General features: G+C 41.0%; 1 protein-coding gene across 11 annotated transcripts in view; it reads right to left on the minus strand.

The window, feature by feature from the left end:
- Positions 1 to 26,144, minus strand: part of ULK4 (unc-51 like kinase 4) — a 523,422-nt gene that overhangs the window by 108,489 nt on the left and 388,789 nt on the right. For all 11 annotated transcript variants that reach the window (XR_009565989.1, XR_009565987.1, XR_009565986.1 and 8 more), the window contains one exon: positions 22,075 to 22,260. Coding sequence is in view for 1 of the 11 variants with exons in the window: in XM_030846182.2 (XP_030702042.2) it covers positions 22,075 to 22,260 (186 nt within the window). In the remaining 10 variants the exon portion in view is untranslated. The remainder of the gene's footprint in view (positions 1 to 22,074; positions 22,261 to 26,144) is intronic.

Here is a 26,144-nt window from a genome sequence, read left to right on the forward strand (position 1 = left end):
TGGCCTCCCCCGCAGAAGAGGAGGGAGGTGGCGATGTCGGGGTGGGAGCCTGTGGCAGCTCTCTCCTGATCTAATTTCTCAGCGAAGTGTGAAGAAAAATCATTAGCCGAGAGAGAAGATGAAAAAAAAAATGATGGGTTTGGACATCTTTTAAAAAGGTTTGAAAGAGAAAACAGTAAACTAAGAGTCGACTGAGAGAAAACCCTCATTTGATGAGATACAACTCAGGAAAAATAGACAAAATTATCAAAAGTACCAATTCCCTCTCCTGTTGTTTGAAAAGTGCTCTGGGACACAAATTCATCTTTTCCTGGGATCAGGGCTGACACGGGCCATCCCCTGAGGATGCGGGCAACTGAATCCATCAGAACTTGTTGCATATACTCCAGAAAACTGCTTAGAAGCTGGAAAGCTGTACTGTTGGACATACATCATTATAAGGGATTATTTTATATTACAACATTACCATCAGTTTTCATATCCTAGTGTGATTAAACCTTTTTTCAAAGCAGCATCTTATTGGGTGGTGGTTACATGAGTCTTTATTATTTTGTTCTCCACATGTTTCTGTGTGAGTGTGTAATAGCAATAATGATAATAAAATGCAGCACCTTACTCAAATTCTGATATAATAGATGTGTATTACATGCAAGTTTCTGCCATAATATCTTTAAAGGTAGATTCTAATGCTTTGGAGTTGCTTCTAGGGAAGGTGGTTTATATTATGGATTTATATCATTATGAAGTAAGAGCTTCAGCCTTCTTGTAAAAAACAACAAAATAACTGAGTAAGCCTATACTTGGCGTTTCGCTGTTTGAAACATTACACAGGTCACTGTCTACTCAGAAAGGAGCTCAAAATAGTCAAGCAGAGCTTAATTTGTGTTTAGAAGAGTTTTGCTGATAAACATTCTCTTACTGCAGTCTAGTTTCCTGAGACACCATCAGTTGAATGCCTCAATGAACCAGAACAGCCCACCTCTTGGGCCAGAGCAGACAGCAGAGGGTTAATTATAGTAAGGTGATTCATTTCAGGTGTGAGGTCCTACAGGCATAGACCTGTGGATTAAAGAGCATGAAAAATGCAGCCCCTCCAAGTACTGCTGCCTGAAATATACAGAAAGTTCCTAGGTATGACAGTGCTAAATTATTTGGGGATTTTTTTTTTTTTTTTGAGAAAAGACGATTTTAAGAGAAAAGACATTTGGGATTGAATTAGAGACTGACATATTCAGGCTACTGATAAAGCAGAGATCAGTTAGGAAGAGTCACATCAGCAACACGTTTACAAAAACAGGTCCCTGGAGGATTTTGCCCATTCTTCCTTTCCTTTTTTCAATTTTTAAAAATTGTGGTAAAATACAGGTCACATAAAATTTACCATCTTAATCGTTTAAGGTGTACAATTTCTTCCTTATTTGCAGTAAATATGATACAATATACACTACTTATGATGGTTAAAGATGTTAAATTAAAATATCTGGATTCAAATCCTCGATTCCCCACATACTCACGGGGCCTCCTGTGCCTCAGTTTCCCCAACTGGGGAAATGGGGTGTTCCTATCTCCCCTCATAGGGTGGCTCTAATGTTTTCCAGGTCAGTGACTCAGCTTAGTGGCCAGCCGAGAAAACACCCAATACACGTTGGCTGTTATATCATTATGAAGAGGGTGGTCAAGACAGTAACTTTGAAGAAAACCGTTTCCTAGTCTTTAGAGTCATCTGATTAACAGTGACAATAACTGGAAGGTCCCTGCACTTAGCAGCAGAGAACACTCCAGCTTTACGATGGCTCAGAAGCTCCGGAGAACAGAGCCCCACTCTGGCTGCACTGTCCCTGGGAGGTTACTGTGCAGTGATGCAGAGTCCGCCAGCCCGCCAGCCTGCAGCCTTTGTAGTGGTAATGGAGGCCGCCAGCCCGTGCACCACCTCGCAGTGGACTCTCCCAGGAGTGCGGCCCATCCTCAGAATGCCCCGGGGCCACTGATGAGACCCATACCAGAGGCCCAGCTCTCAGGGGCCATGCAATTAAGCCTAACAAGGCACAAGGAGCTCCTTGGGGGGCACACGGAGATGCCCACAGTAATTGGCCACGGGCCTCTGGTTCCCCAGGGGTTAAGGATTATGTGCTGGCAGCAGGGAAGGGCCAAGGAAGGGTCAAGACCTTGAGGGAGGCCAGATGGGATCACCTCGCTTCATGCATAAGTCATGAGCAGCCCTGGTGACTGCTCTGTGCTTTCCTGGGCGAGACAGATCCCTAGTTCAGCGAAGCAGACGGCAGACGCCTTCCCTGTGCCGGGAGACTGCTGGGGCCCAGGCTTGCTTCCCCACAGCTGACTGTAGCTGCAAGAAAGCTGACTTCCGAGCTCTGGGTTCTTGCAGAGACAAGCAATGAAAACACGTGCGTCATGCGGTATGTGTTCTCATTCGGCTGCCACTGAACCCCTCAGCAGGAGGTGTGTATCCCTGACAGGAAGGATGCATTCTCAACCAGAAAAAGCCTTTACTGAGCAAATAAGAAGGATGTGAGTGTACAATCTGGTAGGCGTGTATGCCTGGATCCCGGATATTTAGGAAGACACTTGCCATTTCCAAAATATGTATCTGTGTGTGCGCGCGTGTACGTTAAGTCTTTTATCGGTGGCTTTCTCTGTGCTGTGACAAGGGATGCACTGCACTATGATAAACCCTTTGCGTAACTATCTCCTGTAATCCTCTATTAAGGGCCCTACCAGGTAAATTAGCACTCAGCTCTGAGATGTTAAGTGACCTGTCCAAGGACACACTGCAGGTAAGGGACAGAGTGAGGTCTGAACCTGCCTGTCCATGTCCAAGTGTCTTCCCTTAATCCAGTCACTGGTGCTTGACTGTCTAAAAGGGCTCACTCAGTACTCCCCCGAACCCATGTCCCAGCCTCTGCACCTGAACTGATGGATCAGCAACAATGCTGGCCCACCTGCTCTCCGCCAGCCCCTAAGCTGGGCCCTTTGCCCTTGCTACTGCATTATTAATGCATTAGCCGGAGGATATTACCATTTTAACAGATTTTTTAAAAAACTCTCCTACTTTCCGCTAGCCTGTTTCACAGCTTTATTTAATCAGTATTCTCTTCCTGATATTTCTCTCCTGGTGTTGCTCCAAGTCTCTCCCCTTGTGAATTCTTTACTAGATAAAATAGCCTTTAGAGACAGAAACCCTGAACAGTTACGTCAATTTTGAATGTCATTATCATTTTCAAATAAGAGAAAAATTAAAATAAGAAATAAAAAAGATTTTTAGAAGTTGATGTCAGTAGGTCTTCCAGAAATAAATGGACAGACACAAATTAAGAGTTCCAGTCTCAAAAAGCAAAAGAGTTCCAGTCCCCTTCCCAGCAAACATAACTGAAAGTATCTGGAATTGGCTAAAGACACACTGGGTTCTGAAAAGGGCATCTCTCAGACTCAAATCTTGCTTACGGCTCTGCTAACCACCCATTCTGGATTTTCAGAAGCCACCTCTAGACCATGCTAGAACCACCTCTAGAACCACTTGGGGACCACGTTAAAGCACAAATTCTGACTCAACAGGCATAGGGTGGGGCCTGAGATTCTGCATTTCAAATAAGCTTCCAAGTAATGAAGCTGCTGAAGGTCTGGGATCACGTTTTGAGTAGCAAGGGCCTAGAGGTCCTGTTAACTCCACCACACCAGGAAACTATGCCCAAGGTGGCACTTTTCAGTATTTTCACTAGACTCAGTTCTGAATCCAAAAGTGCTTTTTCAAAAATAAACAAATGGGACCTAATTAAACTTAAAAGCTTTTGCACAGCAAAGGAAACCATCGACAAAATGAAAGACAACCTACTGCATGGGAGAAAATATTTGCAAATAATATGACCTATAAGGGGTTAATATCCAAAAATATATAAACAGCTCATACAACTCAACATCCAAAAAACAAACAACCTGATTAAAAATTGGGCAGAAGACCTGAATAGACATTTTTCCAAAGAGCACATGCAGATGGCCAACAGGCACACGAAAAGATGCTCAACATCGCTAATTATCAGGGAAATGCAAACCAAAACCACAAGATATCACTTCACATGTGTCAGAATGGCTATCATCAAAAAGACCATGAACAACAAATGTTGGCGAGGATGCAGAGAAAAGGGAACCCTCCTACACTGTTGGTGGGAATGTAAATTGGTTCAGCCACTGTGGAGAACAGTATGGAGGTTTCTCAAAAAACTAAAAATAGAACTACCAGATGACCCAGAAATTCCTCTCCTGGGTATATATCCAAGAAAACCTCAAAACATTAACTGGTAAAGATACATGCACCCCAATGTTTATAGCAGCATTATTTACAATAGCCAAGACATGGAAGCAATCTAGGTGTTCATCAAAGTGTTCATCATGAATGGATAAAGAAGATGTGGTGTGTGTGTGTGTGTGTGTGTATGTATATGTATATATACACATACACGCATGTATATGTATGTATGTGTATACATATATAATGGAATATCACTCAGCCATAAAAAAAGAATGAAATTTGCAACAACATGGAAGGACTTGGAGGGTATTATTCTATGTGAAATAAGTCAGACGGAGGAAGACAAATGCTGTATGACATCACTTATATGTGAAATATTAAAAATACAACAAACTACTGAATATAACAAAAAAGAAATAGACTCAGACATAGAGGACAAACTAGCGGTCACCAGTGGGGAGGGGAAAGAGCGGAGAGACAATCCAAGGGCAGGGGAGTAAAGGGTACAAACCATTATCACAAGACAAGCTACAAGGATATATTATACAACACAGGGAATATAGCCAATATTTAAAAATAACTATAAATGGAGTATAACCTTTAAAAATTATGAATCACTGTACTGTACACCCGTAACTTATATAACATTGTACATCAATTATGCTTCAATTTTTTAAAAGTGCCTTTTGCTGAATCATCTCAGTATCTGGTCTGGAAAATCTAGCTGTCCTACCAGGGCCTGTCGTGAGTGAACACTTCTTCACATCACAGTAAACATTAACACTTGCTTCATTTAAGACCAAAAAGAAGGGAATAGATATCCACTTAGGCACATACGCTATAAGCAAAGTGCTCTCCTGTGGAGGATGTGGGGAAACTGTCCACAACTGAGGGTTTCATCACCTTCTCTGTGCCAGGAGGGTGTTGAATGTGGGTGGATCATCAGACCTGCTAATATACTGTTCCCACGAAGAGCTGTGGGGTTTCCTGGACCCATCTGCCACAATTCGTAACATTTCTCTCACTCTGTGCTCAGGAAGAATTCTTCAAGTTGGTTTCATAAATAATTCACTTGGCTTTTGTCAGTTTATTCCGTTATTCAATCCCTCTACTGGGTTTTAAAACTGGAACGTCATGTTTTGTTTTACGGATGCGATAATCTTTGAAGTCTCTGTGAGAATACTAATTAGAATTTTTTTTTAAGTCTTCTTTCTTATATTTTTTTTCCTGTGGCCACTGGCTTTTCTGGTTCACCTGTGGCCACTCTTTGGCCACAGACTTTCCTCAAATGTCCAGCAATTCTTCTTTGTCTGCCCATCTTTCGTAAAATGAAGATCTAATGAGTGAGGACTGGTACCTCAGGAATTTGTAAGATCTCGCTTTGATTTCCTTGGGGAAGCTGCTCCTGAAGGATGCTGCTGAGAGCTATGGGCAGCCTTGCCCTGGGGTGAGTGAGAGAAATGTAAGAAAAATGAATGAAGACTTAACTTCAGAGAAGGAACAGGATGGAAGGTTGAGCACCCACTTTGGCGGAGGGCAGTGGCTCTGGAGGACCAGGGCAGCCCAGCCTGGAATTCAGTTATTCTTGTGCCCACCACAGGGCACCCTAGGGAAGACCCTGTGCACAGTGAACAGCTCCAAGGTGTGGGCTGGGCCTGGGCTCTGCCCTTCCTCTGAGCCTCTGCTGTTCCTGAGATTCTTCCAGAGCGTCTCAGCATTTCTGCTTCTTTCCCTATGGCGGTCTATGGTTTCCTAAATTCTGAATAGTCTTTCTGTTAAACTAATTGTGTCTTGTAGAAACTTCCCAAATTAGGCATCTATCACTGATACCTTTCCTTGTTTCCAGTGAGGTTGAGCATTTTCACTTATTTTTATACCTATTTTGATCATTTCAATGATTTTGGGAGGCAATCAAGGTAAACACATGAACTTTTTCACCATCATAATTTAAAATCTTGTTTAGAAATTGTATGTCAATATATGTGTATGTGTTTATGTGCATATGTATATACACATAGATACATATATGTCATCTGTGTGTCTAGAAAGAAATAAAACATTAACTATGGTAATGTATGGATTATAAGTTTAAGGGTGACCTTATTTCCTTTTTACTCTTATATATTTCCCAAGTCATATTCCTTTTTTTGGATGCCGTTATTTTTTATAACAAAGTCACGTATCATAAAATTCACCATTTTAAAGTGTACAATTCAGTGGTTTTTAGAATATGCACAAAGGTGTATAATCATCACCACAATAGGTTTTAGAACACCTTCATCATTCCCCCAAACCCCGTATCCATTAACAGTCACTCTCCCTTCCCTTTTCTCTCCAGCCCTTGGCAACCACTACTCTTTCTGTCTCTGTAGATTTGTCAATTCTAGTACATATTTCATAAAAATGGAAACACACAGTGTGTGGCATTTTGCATCTAAGTTCTTTCACTTAGCAAAACACTCTCACGGTTCATCTATGTGATAGCATGTACCAGTACTCCATTCCTTTTTATGGCTGAATAATATTCCATTGCATGGATATACCACATTTTATTTATCCATTCATCAGTTGACAGACATCTGGATTGTTACCACTTCTTATGACCAATGCTACTATGTATGAACTTCATGTGCAAACTGTGTATTACTTTTATAATTAAAAAATACTGCTTTAGAAAAATTACAAAAATATTTTTTCAAAAACAGTAAATAAGTCAAACTTTTCACTAATGTAGACTGGCTTTGTTCCTATTACTCAAAAGCATTTGGTTTTACTGTACTCTTAAGACCTGTCTAATACCTGCAAATACTTGGATTTAATAAATTATCTAGGAGTAAGCAGACATTCTTGCATTAACTGGTGGTCAACTGATAAGTTTACCCCTTTTTTTCAACATGGTGAAAGTACACTTATGTATGTTGACAACTTCTATGGTATTTCTAATCATTATATCAGAAGAGTAGGTCTTCCTTTTAAGAATACCATCTTAGAATATATTTCATTCTGTCACGTACAACATTCAGAAGGCAATACTTGTGCAATGAATTAAAAACCTGCCCAGACGGTGAAAAAAAAAAGTCTATGTTGCCGCCCACTCATGGAGTGCAACCTTTAGAAAGGGATTATTTCCATTACATTTTCATCAGGGACTGGCAAAGAAAAGTATATCATATTATTACAGAGCCTGGAAATGAAATGACTTCCAGGTTGCTAAGCAACACAGTAACGTTAAAGGCCCCAGGATCTGTGATCTCTAGAGACACTCTCAAATTTCATTAAAACCTTCTCATAACCATCACACAAAAAGTCCATGTGGAGTTTATAAACAGTCTTTGTTTCTTGACATAATAATGAAGGAATTTTAAAAAAAGCAAATGGCATCAAAACTTCTGTGGTACTTAAAACCAAGTATCTTTGTGACCCAATTAATGAAACCTACAATGCTTCTTGGGGTTTAAAGAAAGAAAGTACTATCAGTTTATAGTAAATAAAAGTATTTAATATCCTGAAAAAAATTATACTGTGTAGAACTTAACAACTTTCTTTGACAAAAGGATAAATCTGTTCTGTGTATAAATCAGCAAGGGAGGCGAGGATAATTCGAAATGAGAGTCTCAATCATTATTTGCTTCCAGGAAGGTCATGACAGTGGCATGTTTGCAACTGAAATAGGAAAGCAAGATGCTACGGGAAATAATTCTCAGGAGCACTTTCAATACGTTTCCTTTAGCAATGTTGTTAGACAAAGCTAATCCCCGAAACAGAAAAAGTTATGACAGGTCTCAGTAACAACCCCTGAGATACTGGTCTAGGATTTTTGGCTCAACTCCCTAAGATGTCAATGAGAATTGGTCTCTGTACCCCACATGTCAGCCACCTAACCTCCTCATCTATCTCCTGAAGTCCTAAGGAGAAATACTAGAAAGAGATCGTGTGGGTTTGCTCAGGCTTACTCATCCACCCCACAAATCAAAACACTGAAAGATCAAAGTAAACGTCTACTGACATAGATCAGAAGGGTCATTTATTGTGATGGTTAATTTTAAAGGCAAATTCTTAAGCAGAAACTATGCCTGAATGTGGGATCATCAGATTTGCTAAGCTGAAAGGGTGATTACAGAGTGGCAAAGGGTTCTTATTACCCAAATTTTTATTTTCAAAAACCCAGCCTCCAGGAGCTTGGGGCATGAATATGTTTACTGATAAACTGATGGGTGATTCTCTCTCATGTACACACATACACACAAACACACACACACGTGTTCAGCCAGGCCTAGGCACAATGTTTCTTGTTTTTTTTAATTAGCATATCTGTGATATAGAAATCAACTGCAAAGGGAAAATTCAAATCTTACAAAAGATATGGGATTTCATTAAATCATTGCCAGCAATAGTGGAAGAATTACATAAAGTCTCTTTTTTTAACACCTTTATTGGAGTATAATTGCTTTACAATGTTGTGTTAGTTTCTGCTTTATAACAAAGTGAATCAGCTATACATATACATATATCCCCATATCCCCTCCCTCTTGCATCTCCCTCCCACCCTTCCTATCCCACCCCACTAGGTGGTCACAAAGCACCGAGCTGATCTCCCTGTGCTATGCGGCTGCTTCCCACTAGCTACCTATTTTACATTCGGTAGTGTATATATGTCCATGCCACTCTCTCACTTCATCCCAGCTTACCATTCCCCCTCCCTGTGTCCTCAAGTCCATTCTCTATGTAAGTCGGAAAGAGAAAAACAAATACCATATGCTAACACATATATATGGAATCTAAATAAAATAAAATAAAATAAATGATTCTGATGAACCTAGGGGCAGGACAGAAATAAAGACACAGACATACAAAGTCTTTGAAGAGGGAAGGTCTGACAGATAGACAACACCGGATGGTCACCAGCTAAAGAAGAGAAAAATCTCTTCAAGTGTGAAGAAAGGGCAGGAACTTCAAAGGGGAATACTAATTTGAATAGCAATGGAAAATTAATTAAGACCTTAAACAGTTTTGCAAAAAAGACCGCATTTTATGATGATGCTGAGAAGGTTAGATATGAAGGCGGTTATAATGTGCTATCATGCACTTTTGAGAATGTGAAAGATGACACGCAAAAATGTCTAGAATTGCTGGTACAGCCCAATGTGACGGAGGAAAAGGGCCCAGCTACAGGCCGCCCTGGCAGGGTTCGGGTGGGTTCTGCCCACTCAGAGCAAGACAAGCCCTCTGTTGATTCTCGTGGGCAGAGAGACGTGGGGTCACCTCTGTCCTGGCTAGAGTCAGGAGAAGGCCCAGAACTCTGCAGGCACCGGCAAGGTCCCTGCCTCCTGCTCACAGCCTCATGCATCCTGTCGGCGCAATCTCAGTCGGGACCAGTCTCCAGCACCCACACTTCATCCTAGTTTACACTGATCACAATGCAGAGCCCAGGTCTCCCAGGTCACCCCTCTTCCCCTGGGCTCACACCCACAGTGCTCTGTACAGCCCTTTCTCGGGTTCCTTATTCACGGAGATGGCTCCGTGGTCCTCCCTGCTGCTTCCTGACCATTCCCCACCTCTCCTCCATTACCCACCAGGGTTTTTTTTTTTTTTTTTTTTTTTTTTTTTGCGGTACACAGGCCTCTCACTATTGTGGCCTCTCCCGTTGCGGAGCACAGGCTCCGGACGCGCAGGCTCAGTGGTCACAGCTCACGGGCCCAGCCGCTCCGCGGCATGTGGGATCTTCCCAGACTGGGGCACGAACCTGCGTCCCCTGCATCGGCAGGCGGACTCTCAACCACTGCGCCACCAGGGAAGCGCCGCCCCCCCCCAGCTTTAAACCTAATGTCGCCAGAGAATACCGCCTGCTACTCTTCCCTACTGCAGCTGTGGATCACTGGTTTCCCAGCTCACTGTCCTTGTCCCCAGTGCCACTCTTGTCACAGTGCCTGGTAATATGGCTGTCCATAGAGAGGGTCCTTCTAGTACCACTCAGGTCTCTGGCTTTCCTTCCCATGACCCTGTCTTCCTCCACACTTCAGACACTCACTCCTGTGGCTTTACTCTAGACCTGGTTTTTGCCATTAACTGGCAGCCTTCCAGAATCCACATTCGAACAGCCCATGTTCTGATCACCACCTCTCACCGCTTCTCCCTCCAGTCCAGACTTCTCTTACTTGGAATTCCAGACCTGTAGATCCAACAGCCAACTAGACATTCCCACTTGGATGGCTGACAGGCATCTACCCATAACGTGTCCCAAACACTGCTCCCGATTTCCCCTCTTCCCCCAGACCAGCTCCTCCTGAGTTTTGGCCATCTAGGTTTTGGGCTGGGCCTAAACTGGAATCATCTTTGACTACTGTTTGCCTCACAGCCCATATCCAATCTGCTGGCAAATTCTACTGGTTGTACTGTCAAGATTTATCCAAAATATAACCGCTCCAAGCCATGACCAGGACTCCCCAGGACTGCAATAACCTGTTGGCATCTCTCACCCCTCGCCCGCTTCAATGACCGCTCTCAGCGTGGCAACCAGATCGCTTCACCCTTCTGCTCAAAACCCTCCACAGCCTCTCGTCTCACTCAGGATGAAGGCCAGTCTTGCAAGGATAACTTCCTCCCTCCACCAAACCCTTCTCTGTCATCTCCCTCACATCTTACATATCTATTTCTTGCTCATTTTGCTTTGGACACACCGGCTTCCTTGGGGTTCCTGGGTAGGTACCTGCCTTGCAGACTTAGCAAATGCTGTCCCCTGTCTAGTGTGTCTTGCTCCAAATCTCCCCCTGGCTTCCTTCAGGTCTTTACTCAGATGTCATCTCGGTGAGACCTTCCCTGGTCACATCATCCAGGGCTGCAGATGTCCCACTGTACGTCCTATCTTTCTTTCCTTCTATATGTTTCTTCTTAGTGCTTTTACTATCTAAAATATCAATAGTTTATTTAATAAATGCAGTTGTCATCTCACTCTCCCTGGTAAGCTCCAGTAGAGCAGGGATCTTAGTCTGTGTTGTTCGCAGCTCTATCCCCAGCACTGAACAGGCACTGCATAACTACTTGCTGAGCGAGTGGTCACCCTTAGCGAAGACTTCTTCTGCACAGGCTTACAAAATGCGAAGTGACCCATTACAAGAATGTCTTCGTAATGTTGTTAAAAGACAAAATCAATGCATTTAAATAAATGTCAGTTTTATTTCTTGAGCTCAAGCCCCAGCCACACATTTTTTCATTATTTACCACAGTTGTTAGGCGGCCAGTTTAAGTGAATTTACATGAAGTGGTGGTTAGTTTTCCAGTATTACTTATTCCATAACAAAAAGGAACCCCTGTGTTGCAAAATCATATACCTAAACTTGGTCAAGTATTTCTGTTGATCAATTTCAAAACACTTGCTTATACAAAACAACAATAAGAGGTCATAATTCACCTTTAAATTAAACTTTTCTAACGGCTTGAATTTAAAATACTCTCTCAGATAAATATGTAAAATATCAACTGAAAGATTTTTTATCTTTAGCTTTTCCCATGATTATTTAAAAACTGAAAACCCAAAACCCAACTCTGGTTCTTTGTCATATACAGTAAAACAACTTGAAAACAACCCTTTTGAGGAAAGGAAGATATTCCTATGAATATAATGTAGACATTAACTATTCTTTTAGCGGACAGAATTCATTTATTAAAATTGTTATAGATTATACAAAGGAAAATTGCATTTAAAATATTCTTTTAAATACAAAAATTAGAAACATTTAGTACAGGTCTTCCTAAGGAAAGGTCCTCCAGAGCAATTTTCGTTGCTCTCTGTATCCACAAGGAAGTAAACGTGTTCATCCTAATTTTTAACATGCTTTGAATGTTCACTATTTTAAGAATGGTTTTGTTAAAAGCATGTCATGGGCTTCCCTGGTGGCGCAGTGGTTGAGAGACCGCCTGCCGATGCAGGGGACACTGGTTCGTGCCCCGGTCCGGGAAGATCCCACATGCCGCGGAGCGGCTAGGCCCGTGAGCCATGGCCGCAGAGCCTGCGTATCCGGAGCCTGTGCTCCGCAACGGGAGAGGCCACAACAGTGAGAGGCCCGCGTAACGCCAAAAAAAAAAAAAAAAAAGCATGTCATTAAAAAAATCCCACATTACCAAGAGAGTCTAGAGCATTCTGCACAGCAACAGCTGCACAGTGGGCTTGATGATGGTCAGAATGATCACGAAGAATCAGGAAAAGTCCACAGTTACTTGTAATCACTATCACTTGAACCAGATAATAAGTACCTATAAATGAGAATATTCAAAGTTTGAATAAATAAATGATCCCTCACAGCTTCTTCCCCTCCTTGGTCATGAGGAGGATACAAAACATAAAACAAATTCCAAGGACCCTTAGCTGTTTACTTATAATTTACAATGGGTAGATTCTCAACAAACTAATACTATGCAAGAAAGCAGTAAGTCTTCTCTCTTTTTGAGGGATACCTGTTCTCAAGGATAGCAGATTGGTCCTTTCCACAGTTTAAAAATGAATGCTTAAAAATTAACTATTTCTTTTGCTCCATCACCATTAGCCCAGTTTTTATAGTCTTTTTATAGTCTTTTCTTCAAGAAGTTGTGGGGAGTACAGATATTCACACAGTGCCAAAGCATCTCTGTGAGGATTACTTAGTGATCGCGAAGGGAAACATGTATCTACCTGATGGAGAAGCAGAAGATAACCCCTTAGCCAAGCAATCAAACTTAGCATCACTGAAAGTGGGCAGCCTAGCATCATATGCTTCCTGATGGGATACAAGATTAGGGGCCGTTACCAATGAGATACTGTGACCAAAAATGCCGGGAGGAAATATTCATACTATTTCAGACTGTTGGGCATTCTACCAGACAACTGACTCAGACTCTCCAAAAAGTCAATTTCATAGGGGAAAAAAAAGGCAGGAAGACTCTTCTAGATTAAAGGAGGCTAAGAAAACAACAAATTCAGTATGTGAGCCTTGACTGGAACATGGCTTTTTTAAAAAAAGCTATTAAGTCGTTTTTTAACTAGGAAAATTAAATATGAATTGGGTATTAATGATATTACGAATCGTTATTAATTTTCTTGGGTGTGATAATGTTATTGGGCCAAGTGTCATGATTCCTTTGCTTTCACATGATTTAAAACACACACGTAGAAATAAAAAATATCAGGCTGACAACATTTTGTATGAATAAAGTACATACGGAGACTTGAAAAATATGGTGAAATGATAACAATTCTGAAAATAATTCTTGATTACACAGGTTCTCAATCATATTACTCTTTCAACTTTCGAGTGGTTTTGAAACCTTTCATAATAGAAAGGTGGATAAAGATACCATCCATGGCAATGGGAACGGAAAGAGGAAAAGACTCATTAGAGAACGAATTTTATCTGACAGAAGAATTTCAGGAGGCAGGTAGGGAGCTGAATCTCTTGAAACAAGAAGTCAAAACAGAAGGGAAATTATGCTGCCCAGGGCCCGCAAACATCAGACTGAGAAGGAGGACAGGAAGGTGCCCAGCCTGACCTTGAGGAACCTCCATGTGGGAAGGGGCAAGGGAGAGGGCAGATGCACACGGGAAATGTGCATGAGAATGAGACATGTTCAGAGGGATAAGACATGTTGCACATCCTCAGGAAACCCACGGCAAAGATCCACATACTTCCTCTCTGAGGTGGATGTGGCTTCACTCACAGAAACACAGAAGGTTCGGTCTTGACAGCGACTGGCTGTAAATGACCCTATTCCACTGGCCATAAGCTTCCTGATTTTGTCTTGCTCAGAATCTCAGGAATGTTCCCTCAGGGAACTAAGGAAAAATTTTTCAGCAAGATGTTTCTTTTCTTTGTTGGAAAGATAAAACCAAATTAATCAAAGAGTTCCCAATTAACTTGTGAGTCCTATGGCAATCGCGGGCATAGACGCTCATCCAGTGTACCAATAAACGGTGTGTGTGGATTCAGGGAAAGATCCCTCTTGGAAACTCCTAAGAGCATCCTCTCAGAGTCTCAGGAAAACGTTCTAAGGGGCGAGATTTCACAAAAATTGATTACATTTGCTTTTCACTCCTTTGGGTACATAGTGTTTCTCTAAAAATTTTCACTGGCTTCACAACAATCTCCCCACTTCTTTCCCTTTAGGAAAATAAGTCAAGAAAAGAAGGCCTTACCATGAGAAAAATAAGCTAGGAGGGAGAGGTATCATTTTGCCTTCTTGTTACACCTCAAGGAACAGTTCTTTACTTTTCTAATAGAAATTAGGTCCCTTCTGATTCTACATCTACAACTCATCCTGCTCCTAAAACAGAAAAAGAATGGCTGCAGATTTCCTAGTTTCCTCATTTGGTCTCTTCAGAGCTTTAAAAACTCTGTATGTGAAGAAATGCTATTACACTGATTTTCAGCAACACAACATCTCTGCTCTCATGGTGAAAATGGAAAGGACCAGGGGACCTACATGAGAATTCGGAAGAAAAATGGTGGCGAGCATAGCAAGATTTTCTGAAGGCGGCAGGGTAAAGGGTCCCCAAGGGATGGATATTTGTAATAATCTTTAATACTAATCACCCTCAGAAAGCGAGCCCAAGTCCCACTGCTGCCACCTCTGCTGTACCAGGTAGATGGGTGAGCGGGCAGGTGAAAGGAGTTAGCAACCTCAGCGTGTTACGACCACCCTCTGCTTTCAGAGAGCAGTCAGTTTTACAGAACAAGTTTGTGGTGGCTTGTGTGTAGTCAATATTTTGAGTGTTGGAGTAAAGCTAGCTTTAATTAAGTGACAAGCAGCTGATCCACGATCATTACCCTGAGAAAACTCCCACTGATATCAAGTTTAAGGGACAGGTAAACCTGGCAGCAACCGGAAGGATCTCCATCACATTTTTAAAGCCAGAGTACAAAGTATAATTATAAAACCACCAAACATCCTGGTAAATTACAGCACATAATTAAATTCTCAAGTTTCCCCAACATTTTCTCACTGTTCTAAATGCAGACTAAATAAGAAAGAGCACCCTAGGGGCAAAACATATCCCAACCCCATCAGCACAAATTAAACATCTTATTTCTTTCATCTGTTAGTGAAAATTCTGCTTTTAGAAAGTTACAGTCACAAGATTGGGAGCTGAAACAGATATTTCAAGAAAGGGCCTTTTGTGTAACTCACAGGGAGGAATCTGCCACATTATTCCTAAGATGGCTCTCTAATAACCACAGTTTACCGGTCATGGACACGCTCATTACGTGGCCATAGAAACTGTAGGGCCAAGGGTATTTTGGGGTTGCCCTCTCTGAAATCATCCCGGCTTGCTCAGCTTTGGGGAAAGAGGCACTCCTCAATCAGGGCTTAAAAAGAAACAGTTTCACAGAGTAGAGCCCTCTTGTTTTTAGAAATGCTCCAAAAGCTATTTACAGATTCAGTGCAATCTCTATCAAAATTCCAATGGCATGTTTTCAAAGAAATAGAACAAACAATCCTAAAATTCGTATGAAACCACAAAAGTCCCCAAGTAGCCAAAGCAATCTTGAAAAAGAAGAACAAAGCTGGAGGCATCACACTCCCTGGTTTCAAACTATATTACAAAGATATAGTAATCAAAACAGTATGGTACTGGCATTGAAAACACACAAATATATCAATGGAACAGGATAGAGAGCCCAGAAATAAACCCATGCATATATGTTCAATTAATTTTTGACATAAAAGCCAAGAATATTCAATAGAGAAAGGTCAGTCTGTTCAATAAATGGTGTTGGGAAAACTGAACACATGCAAAAGAATGAAACTGAACCATTATCTTACAACACACACAAAAATTAACTCCAAATGGATTAAAGACTTGCACATAAGACCTAAAACCATACAACTCCTAGGAGAAAACATAAGCAGTAAGCTCCTTGACTCTGGTCTTAGAGATGATTTTTTTGGATCTGACACCAAAAGCAAAAGCAACAAAAGCAATAAACAAGTGGGACTACATCAAACTAAAAAGCTTCTGCACAGTGAAGGAAACCGTCAACAAAATGAAAGGCAACCTACCTAATGAGAGAAAATATCTGCAAATCATATATCTTATAAGGGAATAATATCCAAAATATATTAATAGAAAGAGCTCATACAACTTAATAGTAAAAAGGCAATCTGAATAAAAAATGGGCAGAAGACCTGAACAGACATTTTTCCAAAGAAGATATATAGATAGCTAGCAGGTATATGAAAAAATGCTCAACATCACTAAACACCAGGGAAATGCAAATCAAAACCACAAGGAGATGTCACCTCATGCCAGTCAGAATGGTTATTATCAAAAAGACAACCAATAACAAATGTTGGCAAGGATGTGGAGAAAAGGGAATCCTTGTGTACTGTCAGTAGGAATGTAAACTGGTGCAAACACCATGGAATACAGTGCAGAAGTTCCTCAAAAAATTAACATTAGAACTACCATAAGGCCCAGCAATTCCACTTCTGGGTATATATGCAGAGAAAACAAAAACACTAATTCAAAAAGAAATATACACCAATGTTCACTGCAGCATTATTTACAATAGCCAAGATACGGAAACAATCTAAATGTCCAATGATAGAAGAATGTATAAAGAAAATTTGATACACAAACACAAACACACACACACACACACACAATGGAATATTATTTGGCCATAAAAAAGAATGAAATCTTGGGACTTCCCTGGTGGTGCAGTGGATAAGACTCCATGCTCCCAATACAGGAGGCTTGGGTTTGATCCCTGGTCAGGGAACTAGATCCCACATGCATGCCACAACTAATAGTTTGCATGCCACAACTAAGGAACCCATGAGCTGCAACTAAGGAGCCCACCTGCTGCAACTAAGTCCTGGTGCAAGCAAAAAAAAAAAAGAAATCTTGCCATTTGTGACAACATGGATGGACCTTGAGGGAATTATGCTAAGTGACATAAGTCAGACAGAGAAAGATAAATTCCACATAATCTCAATTTTGTGTGGAATCTTAAAAGAAAAAAAATGGAAAGTAAAAGCCAAGCTCATAGATACAGACAATAGATTGGTGGTGAGGGGTTGGGAGTGGGTACAATGGGTGAAGGGATTAAAAGGTACAAATTTCCAGTTATAAAATACATAAGTCATTGGGATGTGATGTACAGCATGGTGACTATAGTTAATAATACTGTATCGTATAATTGAAAGTTCCTAAGAAAGTAAATCTTAGAAAAAAATGTGTAACTATTTATGGCAATGGATGTTAGCCAGACTTACTGTGCTGATCATTTTGCAATATATACAAATATCTTGTACACCTAAAACTAATATAATGCTATATGCCGGTTTTGCCTCAATTAAGAAAAAAAGAATTGCTCCCAGAAGGAGTGTGCAATTAATAAATGCCCTTTGAGGTAGGTCCTTAAAGAGCTTGTCTTTACCTCCTTAACTTCTTACAATCAGAAGGCTGCACTTAACAAGCCTCCTTAATCCAATTACTGATTCAGGTAACAAATCCAAATTGCTCCCTGCCTCTCTATCAAGTCTGGCTCCCCCAGGCCACCGAGGAGAGCCTGAGACACCAGCCTCCTTAAAATCACAGGAAATCTTTGCTCACATTCTTTCTATCTCCCAGGTTCCCATCCTCTATGCATCTACCTATCCAATCTCACCCCCTTCTAAGAAACTTGGCAGGGACAGTGTGGAGGGGACCAAAGCATCAGACTGGGGAACAACTAAATGCCTTTTAAGGTCCCTCTCATTCTGGCCTGTGCATCTACAAAGCACTCAAATGAGCTCACAATATACACTGAAGAGCAAAAATGAACAACTGCCAATAACAAAAGTAGAGATTTTACAGACATTTCTTACTCAGCTCAGTGGATACTTATTAAATACCAATTACATGCCAGGCACTGTGAGAAAGCTTTATTTCACCGTAAACATAATTTGAATTCAGTTGAGATGCTACCACTGTCCTTTGGTTTCAGAGACCAGAACTTCCTAATTCTAACAACGGTGTCCGAACTCCAAATGTTTGGTACCCTCTGGCCTCTCCTGGTCCATTTTTTATGTCTGTCAGTCTAGCCCTGTGGATTTTGGGGCCATGATTCAGGATGTGCTTCTTCCCGGTCCATGCATGGATGACCGACACATCCTTCTACACACTGCTCAAACACCATGTCCTGGCCAATCTCCTCCCCAAAGGGAATGTTTCTGTGGAACTTTGCTGGCTCCTCTAGCGTGGCACTGATTGCATTCTGCTTTATAATGAAGCTGGCGTTTCTCTCTCGCTCCAGTTAGGGATCCCTGAGAACAGGCAGCAGGAAGAGCATATCCTACTGTCTTAGTTCCCCCAGCGTAGAGGATGCACATAGTAATAACTATTATTTTCCCATGAATGAAAGAATGAATCTCTTCGGTGCCTTCTAGATCGAAATTCAGTCAGGTTCAGCTTAACAAATGCCCTCAGAGTCCAGATCAGTCCTGGACAGAGCGGCAGCAAGGTGGCTAGCTACTTGGCAAGAGCACAAGCTAGGGTCAGGTCAGCTTGGCTGGTCCCAGCTCTGCCGAGTCCTAGCTGGTGGCCTTGGGAGTGTTACGTAAGCTCTTTGAGCCTTAGCTTGTAACCTATAAATGGAAGCAGTCACTGGAGCTGACGGCTAAGGGAGCTGTGAAGATTAAATGAGATAATTCACCAGAAGTCCTTAACACAGTTAGAAGCATCATCTGCTGACAACCTTTCATGGGCTAGACACTATAACACGCTGAAAAAGACCACATCACTACCCTGAACAAGGGTAATGTGAAGGTGAGAACAGACGGTAAGCTGACAGTTACAAAACAATGGCAATCACGGAGGTGAGGACAGGAAGCGGCGAGAGAGAGGGGAAGGACCACATCAGTCGGGAGTGCGCGCTGGCATCATACAACTCTGGGTCATCTGCTGCTGTTTCTCTCCAAACGTACTGAACTCAGTACTAAGTTTAAGCAGAACCGAGGATAGGCAAGTTCAAGGCCCAGAATCCCTGATTGTGTGTTTTGTACCACTTGAACCCAACACTGACCCATCCATGGCTAATTTAGAAAGTTTTCAGAAGATTATATAAAGCACTTATCACAGATGGCTGGTAAACTTTATATTATGTTTACTTTACTACAATTAAAAAAAAAAAAACAAGCAGATGAGCAGAACCAGAAACTACTTCTATTTTCACATACACAGATAAAGTCACTTGGATTCAACTTTTCTTCCACCAACAAAACCTACCTGGCCCTATATGTGGCAGGTCAGAAACTATAAGGAAATCATTTCAGACAGTAAAATTAACTAAAAGATGGTGTAATCTGGTTACTTTGACCAAGTTGGGGTCTAACTGTTTCCTGCATGATTAAATTAACCTGGTTTTTAAAAATGATGTAATTTATTCCAAAGATAGGTCCATAATCTCTCTGCAATTCTAAAATCTAGAAAGCTCTGAAAATCAAAACTTTTTTTCTTAAGTTTGGTTCAAAACCATATTTGGTGGCAAAACCTGACCTAACCCACGTGGGGTCACATACAGTTTTTATTTACCCACTTGGTGTGAATGTTCATACACTTTGTAGCAGAAATATTACCATGCTTGACGACGGTACCACCCCAGGTGACTGCTGTGGAGTCATATCATATATAGTATAAGCACCATGCCCAAAAGATCTGGAAATTATAAATTCCAAACTAAATCTGGCCCTCACATTTTCAAATACGAGATGGTGAATCTCTATAAAATTAATTGTATCAGATGTGAGGTCAATATCCCCAAGCTTTTGTTTCTGTACCAAACACACGATTCTGCCACATGTACGTATCACTCATATTACCATATTTTGTAGTACTTGACCTCACATTGACTCACCATTTTTAAATGAATAAAATTATTTTTTGAAAGAAATATCTTATCTCTACTGAAAAAGCTAGTCATCTGAGAGGCTTCCTCTCTGTTAAAAAGGGACATTCTGAAGGATTCGAGAGATGTTAAAGACACAGTAGTACCAAATTGAGACTTTCCCCTTAAATCATCAGAAAGATCAAAATAAAATGGAAGAGGCAATATTTGCCTTACTATGTGATTCAATGTCATCTAGTGCTAGGTTGGAGTACCATGCCCAAGATCTACTTTCCCCAGAAGTATTTATCCTACACTTTGGGAGGCTCGCTTAGATTGTGTCATCATCCGGTTACTCAGGGAATGACTCCACTAGACGGGAAGCATTGCTGCGGTCGGGAGGTCTGGCCGTACAGAAGCATAATGTAGCAGCGAGGAGGGTAACTCTCTATCTCTGTTCTAGTTCTGTCACCCATAACCTGCTGTGTAGATCTAGCTGGGTCACGTACTTCAGCTGTCTATCAAACTAGCATAAAAACTGTCTTGAAGGCAACTCTCTGGAGCATCCATGGCCTCCACTGCCAAAGGACCCCTCAAGATAATTGGATCTAGAAGTGAACACAGACTGACAAGCCAGAACACGACACAGACTAACGGGACCTCCACTCCTCGACTAACTTCCACAACAGCTGCTGTAAATAACGGCCTTCGAAAGCAGCAGAACGAGATCTACTGGAAAAAGAAAATAAGTCAGTCTTCAAAAGTACTTTCAAGTAAACATCAGCTATTTGTATTTTTAAAAATAAAATAAATGGGGCGACGGACTTCCCTGGTGGCGCAGTGGTTAAGAATCCGCCTGCCAATGCAGGGGACACAGGTTCGAGCCCTGGTCCGGGAAGATCCTACATGCCGCGGAGCAGCTAAAGCCGAGCGCCACAACTACTGAGCCTGTGCCCTAGAGCCCGTGAGCCACAACTACTGAGCCTGCGCTCTAGAGCCCGTGAGCCACAGCTACTGAAGCCCGTGCGCCTAGAGCCCTGTGCTCTGCAACAAAAAAAGCCACCACAATGAGAAGCCCGTGCACTGCAATGAAGGGTAGCCCCCGCTCGCCTCAACTAGAGAAAGCCCTGGTGCAGCAACGAAGACCCAACGCCGCCAAAAACTAAACTAAAATAAAATAAATAAAAAATAAATGGGCAAAAGGGAAAATTTTTCCTACAGTACCATACTGGGGATTAGAAACGTTGCGAGTTTGAAAATCTCCCTTTTGCAACCATTAAAAAATTTAAAAATAACAACAACACATTGACTTAATGACGTGATCAAAATTAACATCACCAGTAAAGGGCAAACAGACATCATAAGCCTCTGGATCTGATGGATTGACAAGGACACAGTGTTTCTTCTGGGGCTTACCTGAATCCAATTGTCCAGAAAACATCAGAGAGACCTACATTGAGGGAGAGTCTACAAAACATCTGGCCCGTTGTTCAGAAATGTCATGAAAGACGAAGAAAGGCTGCAGAACTATTCCACATTAAGGACACACATCTACTAAAATACATGATCCTGGACTGGTTTCTACACCAGAAAACAAGCTATAAAGCACATTATGGGGACAGCTGACAAAACTGGAATACAGATGGCTGATTAGTAAAAGATTTGTATCAATGTTAAATTTCCTGGTTTTGATAACTGTAGTTAAGTAACAGAACATCCATTTCATTAGGAAATACACACTCACATACTAAGGAGTAAGCAAGAACAATGTGTCTAACTTACTCTCTCACAGTTCAAGAAAAATACTTGTATATGCAGATAGATATGCAGAATATGATAAATGTTAACAGTAGGTGACTACGGGAAAAGGTAACTGGGAGTTCTTTAATGAAACTAGGTCGAAAAAAATGACAACTCCCCATCTACTGGCTGCCACTGAGGCCACCCACCCAAGCCCCAGTTTCTGTGTGGACTCACCATTCTTCTGAGAATCCTCAACAGAAGCTTCTGCTCCTTCGGGTCCTCTTTGGACATCAGTAAATCAGCAAAATTCTCTGCATTTTCGGGAGACAGGCTGTCTGGGTTTTCTCCTCCATACAACTGAACCAGTATAGACAGACACTTGGATGAAACTTCAAAAATTTCAGGATCCTCGTTAGGAAGCTGAAAATTAATAAATTGGATGACTTAAGCTTAACTGAAGATGGTGTTGGTATTCCTCAAGAACCACAGTAAAATTTGGCGTAACGGATAAAATGTCAGTCTGAGTACAAAGTTTAATTAAAGGAGTATTTTTTTGAATGGATCTTTTTCAAAATGCATACAGTAACTCAAACAAGGCTAACAGCACAAAATCAGAAGGAAATCCTGCAGTCCTTTCTTTAATCCATAGTGATGAATGACCTGTGACAAGCAAAGGACCAACATATATTTTATATGCATATGTATATATGCATATATTCATACAGGTGTATGCGCATCTATAGGTGTGAAAACACTTTGATTTTTCCGAGGCACAATACTTACATTCTTGTTTACTTGTTTAGGAAAATCCACTTTCTAGAAGATATTAAGAAACAGACAAGGTTGAACTTGTCTGTTTCCAAATCATTATTGACTAAACAGGCAGAGAGAAAGCATTGTTTCTGTATTAAAAGGTATATTATGAAATAATAATCATACCATAAGCATTTTAACCTTTTAATGTTTTATTTTATTTCTAATAGCTTTGTTGAGCTATAATTCCTGTGACATACAATTCAGTCAGTTAACATATATCTGCCATTCAATGGTTTTTAGTATTTTTCAGAGTGGTGCAACCACCAACAGAACCAATTTTAGAATTTTTTCATTACCTGAAAAAGAAACCCTGTACCTTGTAACCGCTACCTTCACGTCATCTCTTCCTCTCTACCCCCAGTCCCTGCCCAGTGCTAACGTGCTTTCTGTCTCTCTGGCTTTGCCTATTCTGGACATTTCAGATACTTGAAATCATACAAAATATGACCCTATCTGACTGGCTTCTTTCGCTTAGCATGTTCTCAAGAGTCATCCACGCTGTAGCATGTATTAGTATTTCATTTCTTTTTATTACGTAGTAATATTCCACTGTATGGATATACCACATTTTGTTTATCCATTCATCAGTTGATGGACATCTGAGTTGTTTTCACCTTTTGACTAGTATGAATAACACTGCTGTGAACATGTGTGCAAACGTTTTTGTGCAGACAAGCATTTGTTTCTCTTGGGTATATACTTAGAAGTGGAGGTGCTGAGTCATGTGATAACACTATGTGTAACTTTTTTTTTTTTTTTTTTTTTGCAGTACGCGGGCCTCTCACTGCTGTGGCCTCTCCCGTTGCGGAGCACAGGCTACGGACGCACAGGCTCAGCCGCCATGGCTCACGGGCCCAGCCGCTCCATGGCATGTGGGATCTTCCCAGACTGGGGCACGAACCCGTGTTCCCTGCATCAGCAGGCGGACTCTCAACCACTGCGCCACCAGGGAAGCCTATGTGTAACTTTCTGAGGAGCCGCCAGACTGTTTTCTAAAGCTGCCATTAGCACCAGCAATGCATGAGGTTTCCAGTTTTCCCACATCCTCACCAACACTTGTTATTACCTATATTTTTAATTACAGTCATCCTAGTGCATGTGGAGTGGTAACTCGTGGCGGCCTTTCATTTGTACTTCCCTGATGGCTAATGATGTTGAAAATCTTTTCATGTGCTTATTGTCCATTTGCATATCATCTTTGAAGAAATGTCTATTCAGATACTTTGCCCACTTTTTAAGATAGGTCATATGTCTTTTTAGAATTGAGTCTAAGTGTTCTTTATATATTTTAAATACAAATCCCTTAGCAGACATATGATTTTCAAAAATGTTTTCCCATTCTGTGGGTTGCCTTTTCACTTTCTTGATAGTGTCCTTTTTTAAAAAAAATATTTATTTATTTATTTGGCTGCGCCAGGTCTAGTTGCAGCATGTGGGATCTAGTTCCCTGACCAGGAATCGAACCTGGGCCCCCTGCATTGGGGGCACTGAGTCTCAGCCACTGGACCACCAGGGAAGTCCCTTGATAGTGTCCTTTGAGGCACAAAATATTTTTTTATTTTGATGAAGTCAAATTTATCCATTTTTTAAAAGATTTTTTTGATGTGGACCATTTTTAAAGTCGTGATTGAATTTGTTACAATATTGCTTCTATTTTATGTTTTTTTGAGTTTTTGGCCATAAGGCATGTGGGATCTTAGCTCCCTGACCAGGGATTGAACCCACACTCCCTGCATGGGAAGGCAAAGTCTTAACCACTGGACCACCAGGGAAGTCCCTATCTGTTCCTTTTATTCCTTGTGATTTTGGTGTCAAACCTAAGAAACCATTGCCTATTTCAAGGTCCTGAGATTTAAGCTTCTTCTGAGAATTTTTATAGTTTTAGCTCTTACATTTATTTTTAAGAACTTTATAGTTTCAGCTTTTACATTTAGGTCTTGATCCATTTTGAATTAATTTTTGTATACGGTATGAGTAGGCGACCACCTTCATTCTTTTGCAGGTGAGTAAATCTTATTTTGAGATATTTGCAGGTTCATATACCACTGTAAGAAACAATACAAATAGATACCACACATACTTCACCCAACTTCCCCAATGGAAACATCTTGCATAACTATAGTACAAGATCACAATCAGGAAATTAACATGTATATTAGGGCAGCCACTCCTGCTTTTTAAAAATTAATATTTGCATGGTATATACTTTTCAAGCTTTTACTTTCAACCTGCCTGTATCATATTTGAAGTGAGATTTTTGTAGACAACATACTGTTGGACCATGTTTTGTTATCCATTCTAGTCATCTCTGTCTTTTAATTGGTGCATTTAGACCATTTACATTTTTATGATAAATATTAAGATGCTAGGGTTTAAGTCCAACATGCAATTTTATTGTCTTCTATTTATTTCCCCTGTTTCTTATTTTTCTGATTCCCTCTCTCTTTTTTTAACCTTCCTGTGGGTTACTTAAACATTTGTTTTATGTTTTCATTAAGTATTATTAAATTCTCTTTTATTCCCAATATTATTTTCTTAGGGTTGCCATAACAAAGTACCACAAACTGGGTGACATAAACAACAGAAATGTATTACCTCGCGGTTCTGGAAGCTAGAAGTTCAAAATCAAACAGCAGGACCCTGCTACCTCTGAAACTCATAGTATGAATCTTCGCTTGCTTCTTATGACTTGCTGGAAACCTCTGGCATTTCTTAGTTTGTGGCTGCATAATTCCCATCTCTGCCTCCGCCATCACATGGCTTCCTCCCTGTGTGTGTCTGAATTTACACGGTTGTCTTCTTACAAAGACACCAGTCATATTGGATTAGGGCCCCCCCCCTACTTGAGTATGACCTCATCTTAATTAACTACATCTAGACCATCAGTATTTTCAAATGAGGTTTAATATTCTGAAGTGCTGGGAGTTAGGACTTCAACATATCATTTTTGTGGCGGACACAATTCAACCCATTACACTTCCTATCAACTTTCTTTTGTGCTCAGCTGTTTATTCACGTTGGTTTCTCTCCTTCTGGCTGTTATGCTTCCCCAAATGTCTGGTGGTCCTTGGCTTTCTATTCTATGAATGAAAGATTGGTCAGATTATTATAGGCAGCTGGCTTCCATTTCCTTTCCATTTGTATATGTCTGATTCTTCAAGTTGCCTCCTCTGCCTGTGTTCTATGATTTCCTCAAGCTCCACAATGCTTCTCTCTAGGGCATAACCCCAAACTAGAAATCACATCAGATAGTTCATTCTCTTTACAGTGCAGTTCTTGACCTATTATGTTGCAATAAAGCAGAGCAAAATTAATAAGGGAAGGGGACTGACAGGCCTGCCAGTTCTAAATGTGCACCTTCAATTAGCCTGGTTAAGTGCCTAGGGCCTCCATCAGTTTTCCACTCTGAGTTTATAGATCATCTGCATCTGTTCCTACCTTCTGGTTAGTTTCTTCCTATGTATGTTCTGGGTGATAGGTTTCTTCAC

Source organism: Globicephala melas, chromosome 11 (assembly GCF_963455315.2).
Source record: "Globicephala melas chromosome 11, mGloMel1.2, whole genome shotgun sequence".
NCBI classification, from domain to species: Eukaryota; Metazoa; Chordata; class Mammalia; order Artiodactyla; family Delphinidae; genus Globicephala; species Globicephala melas.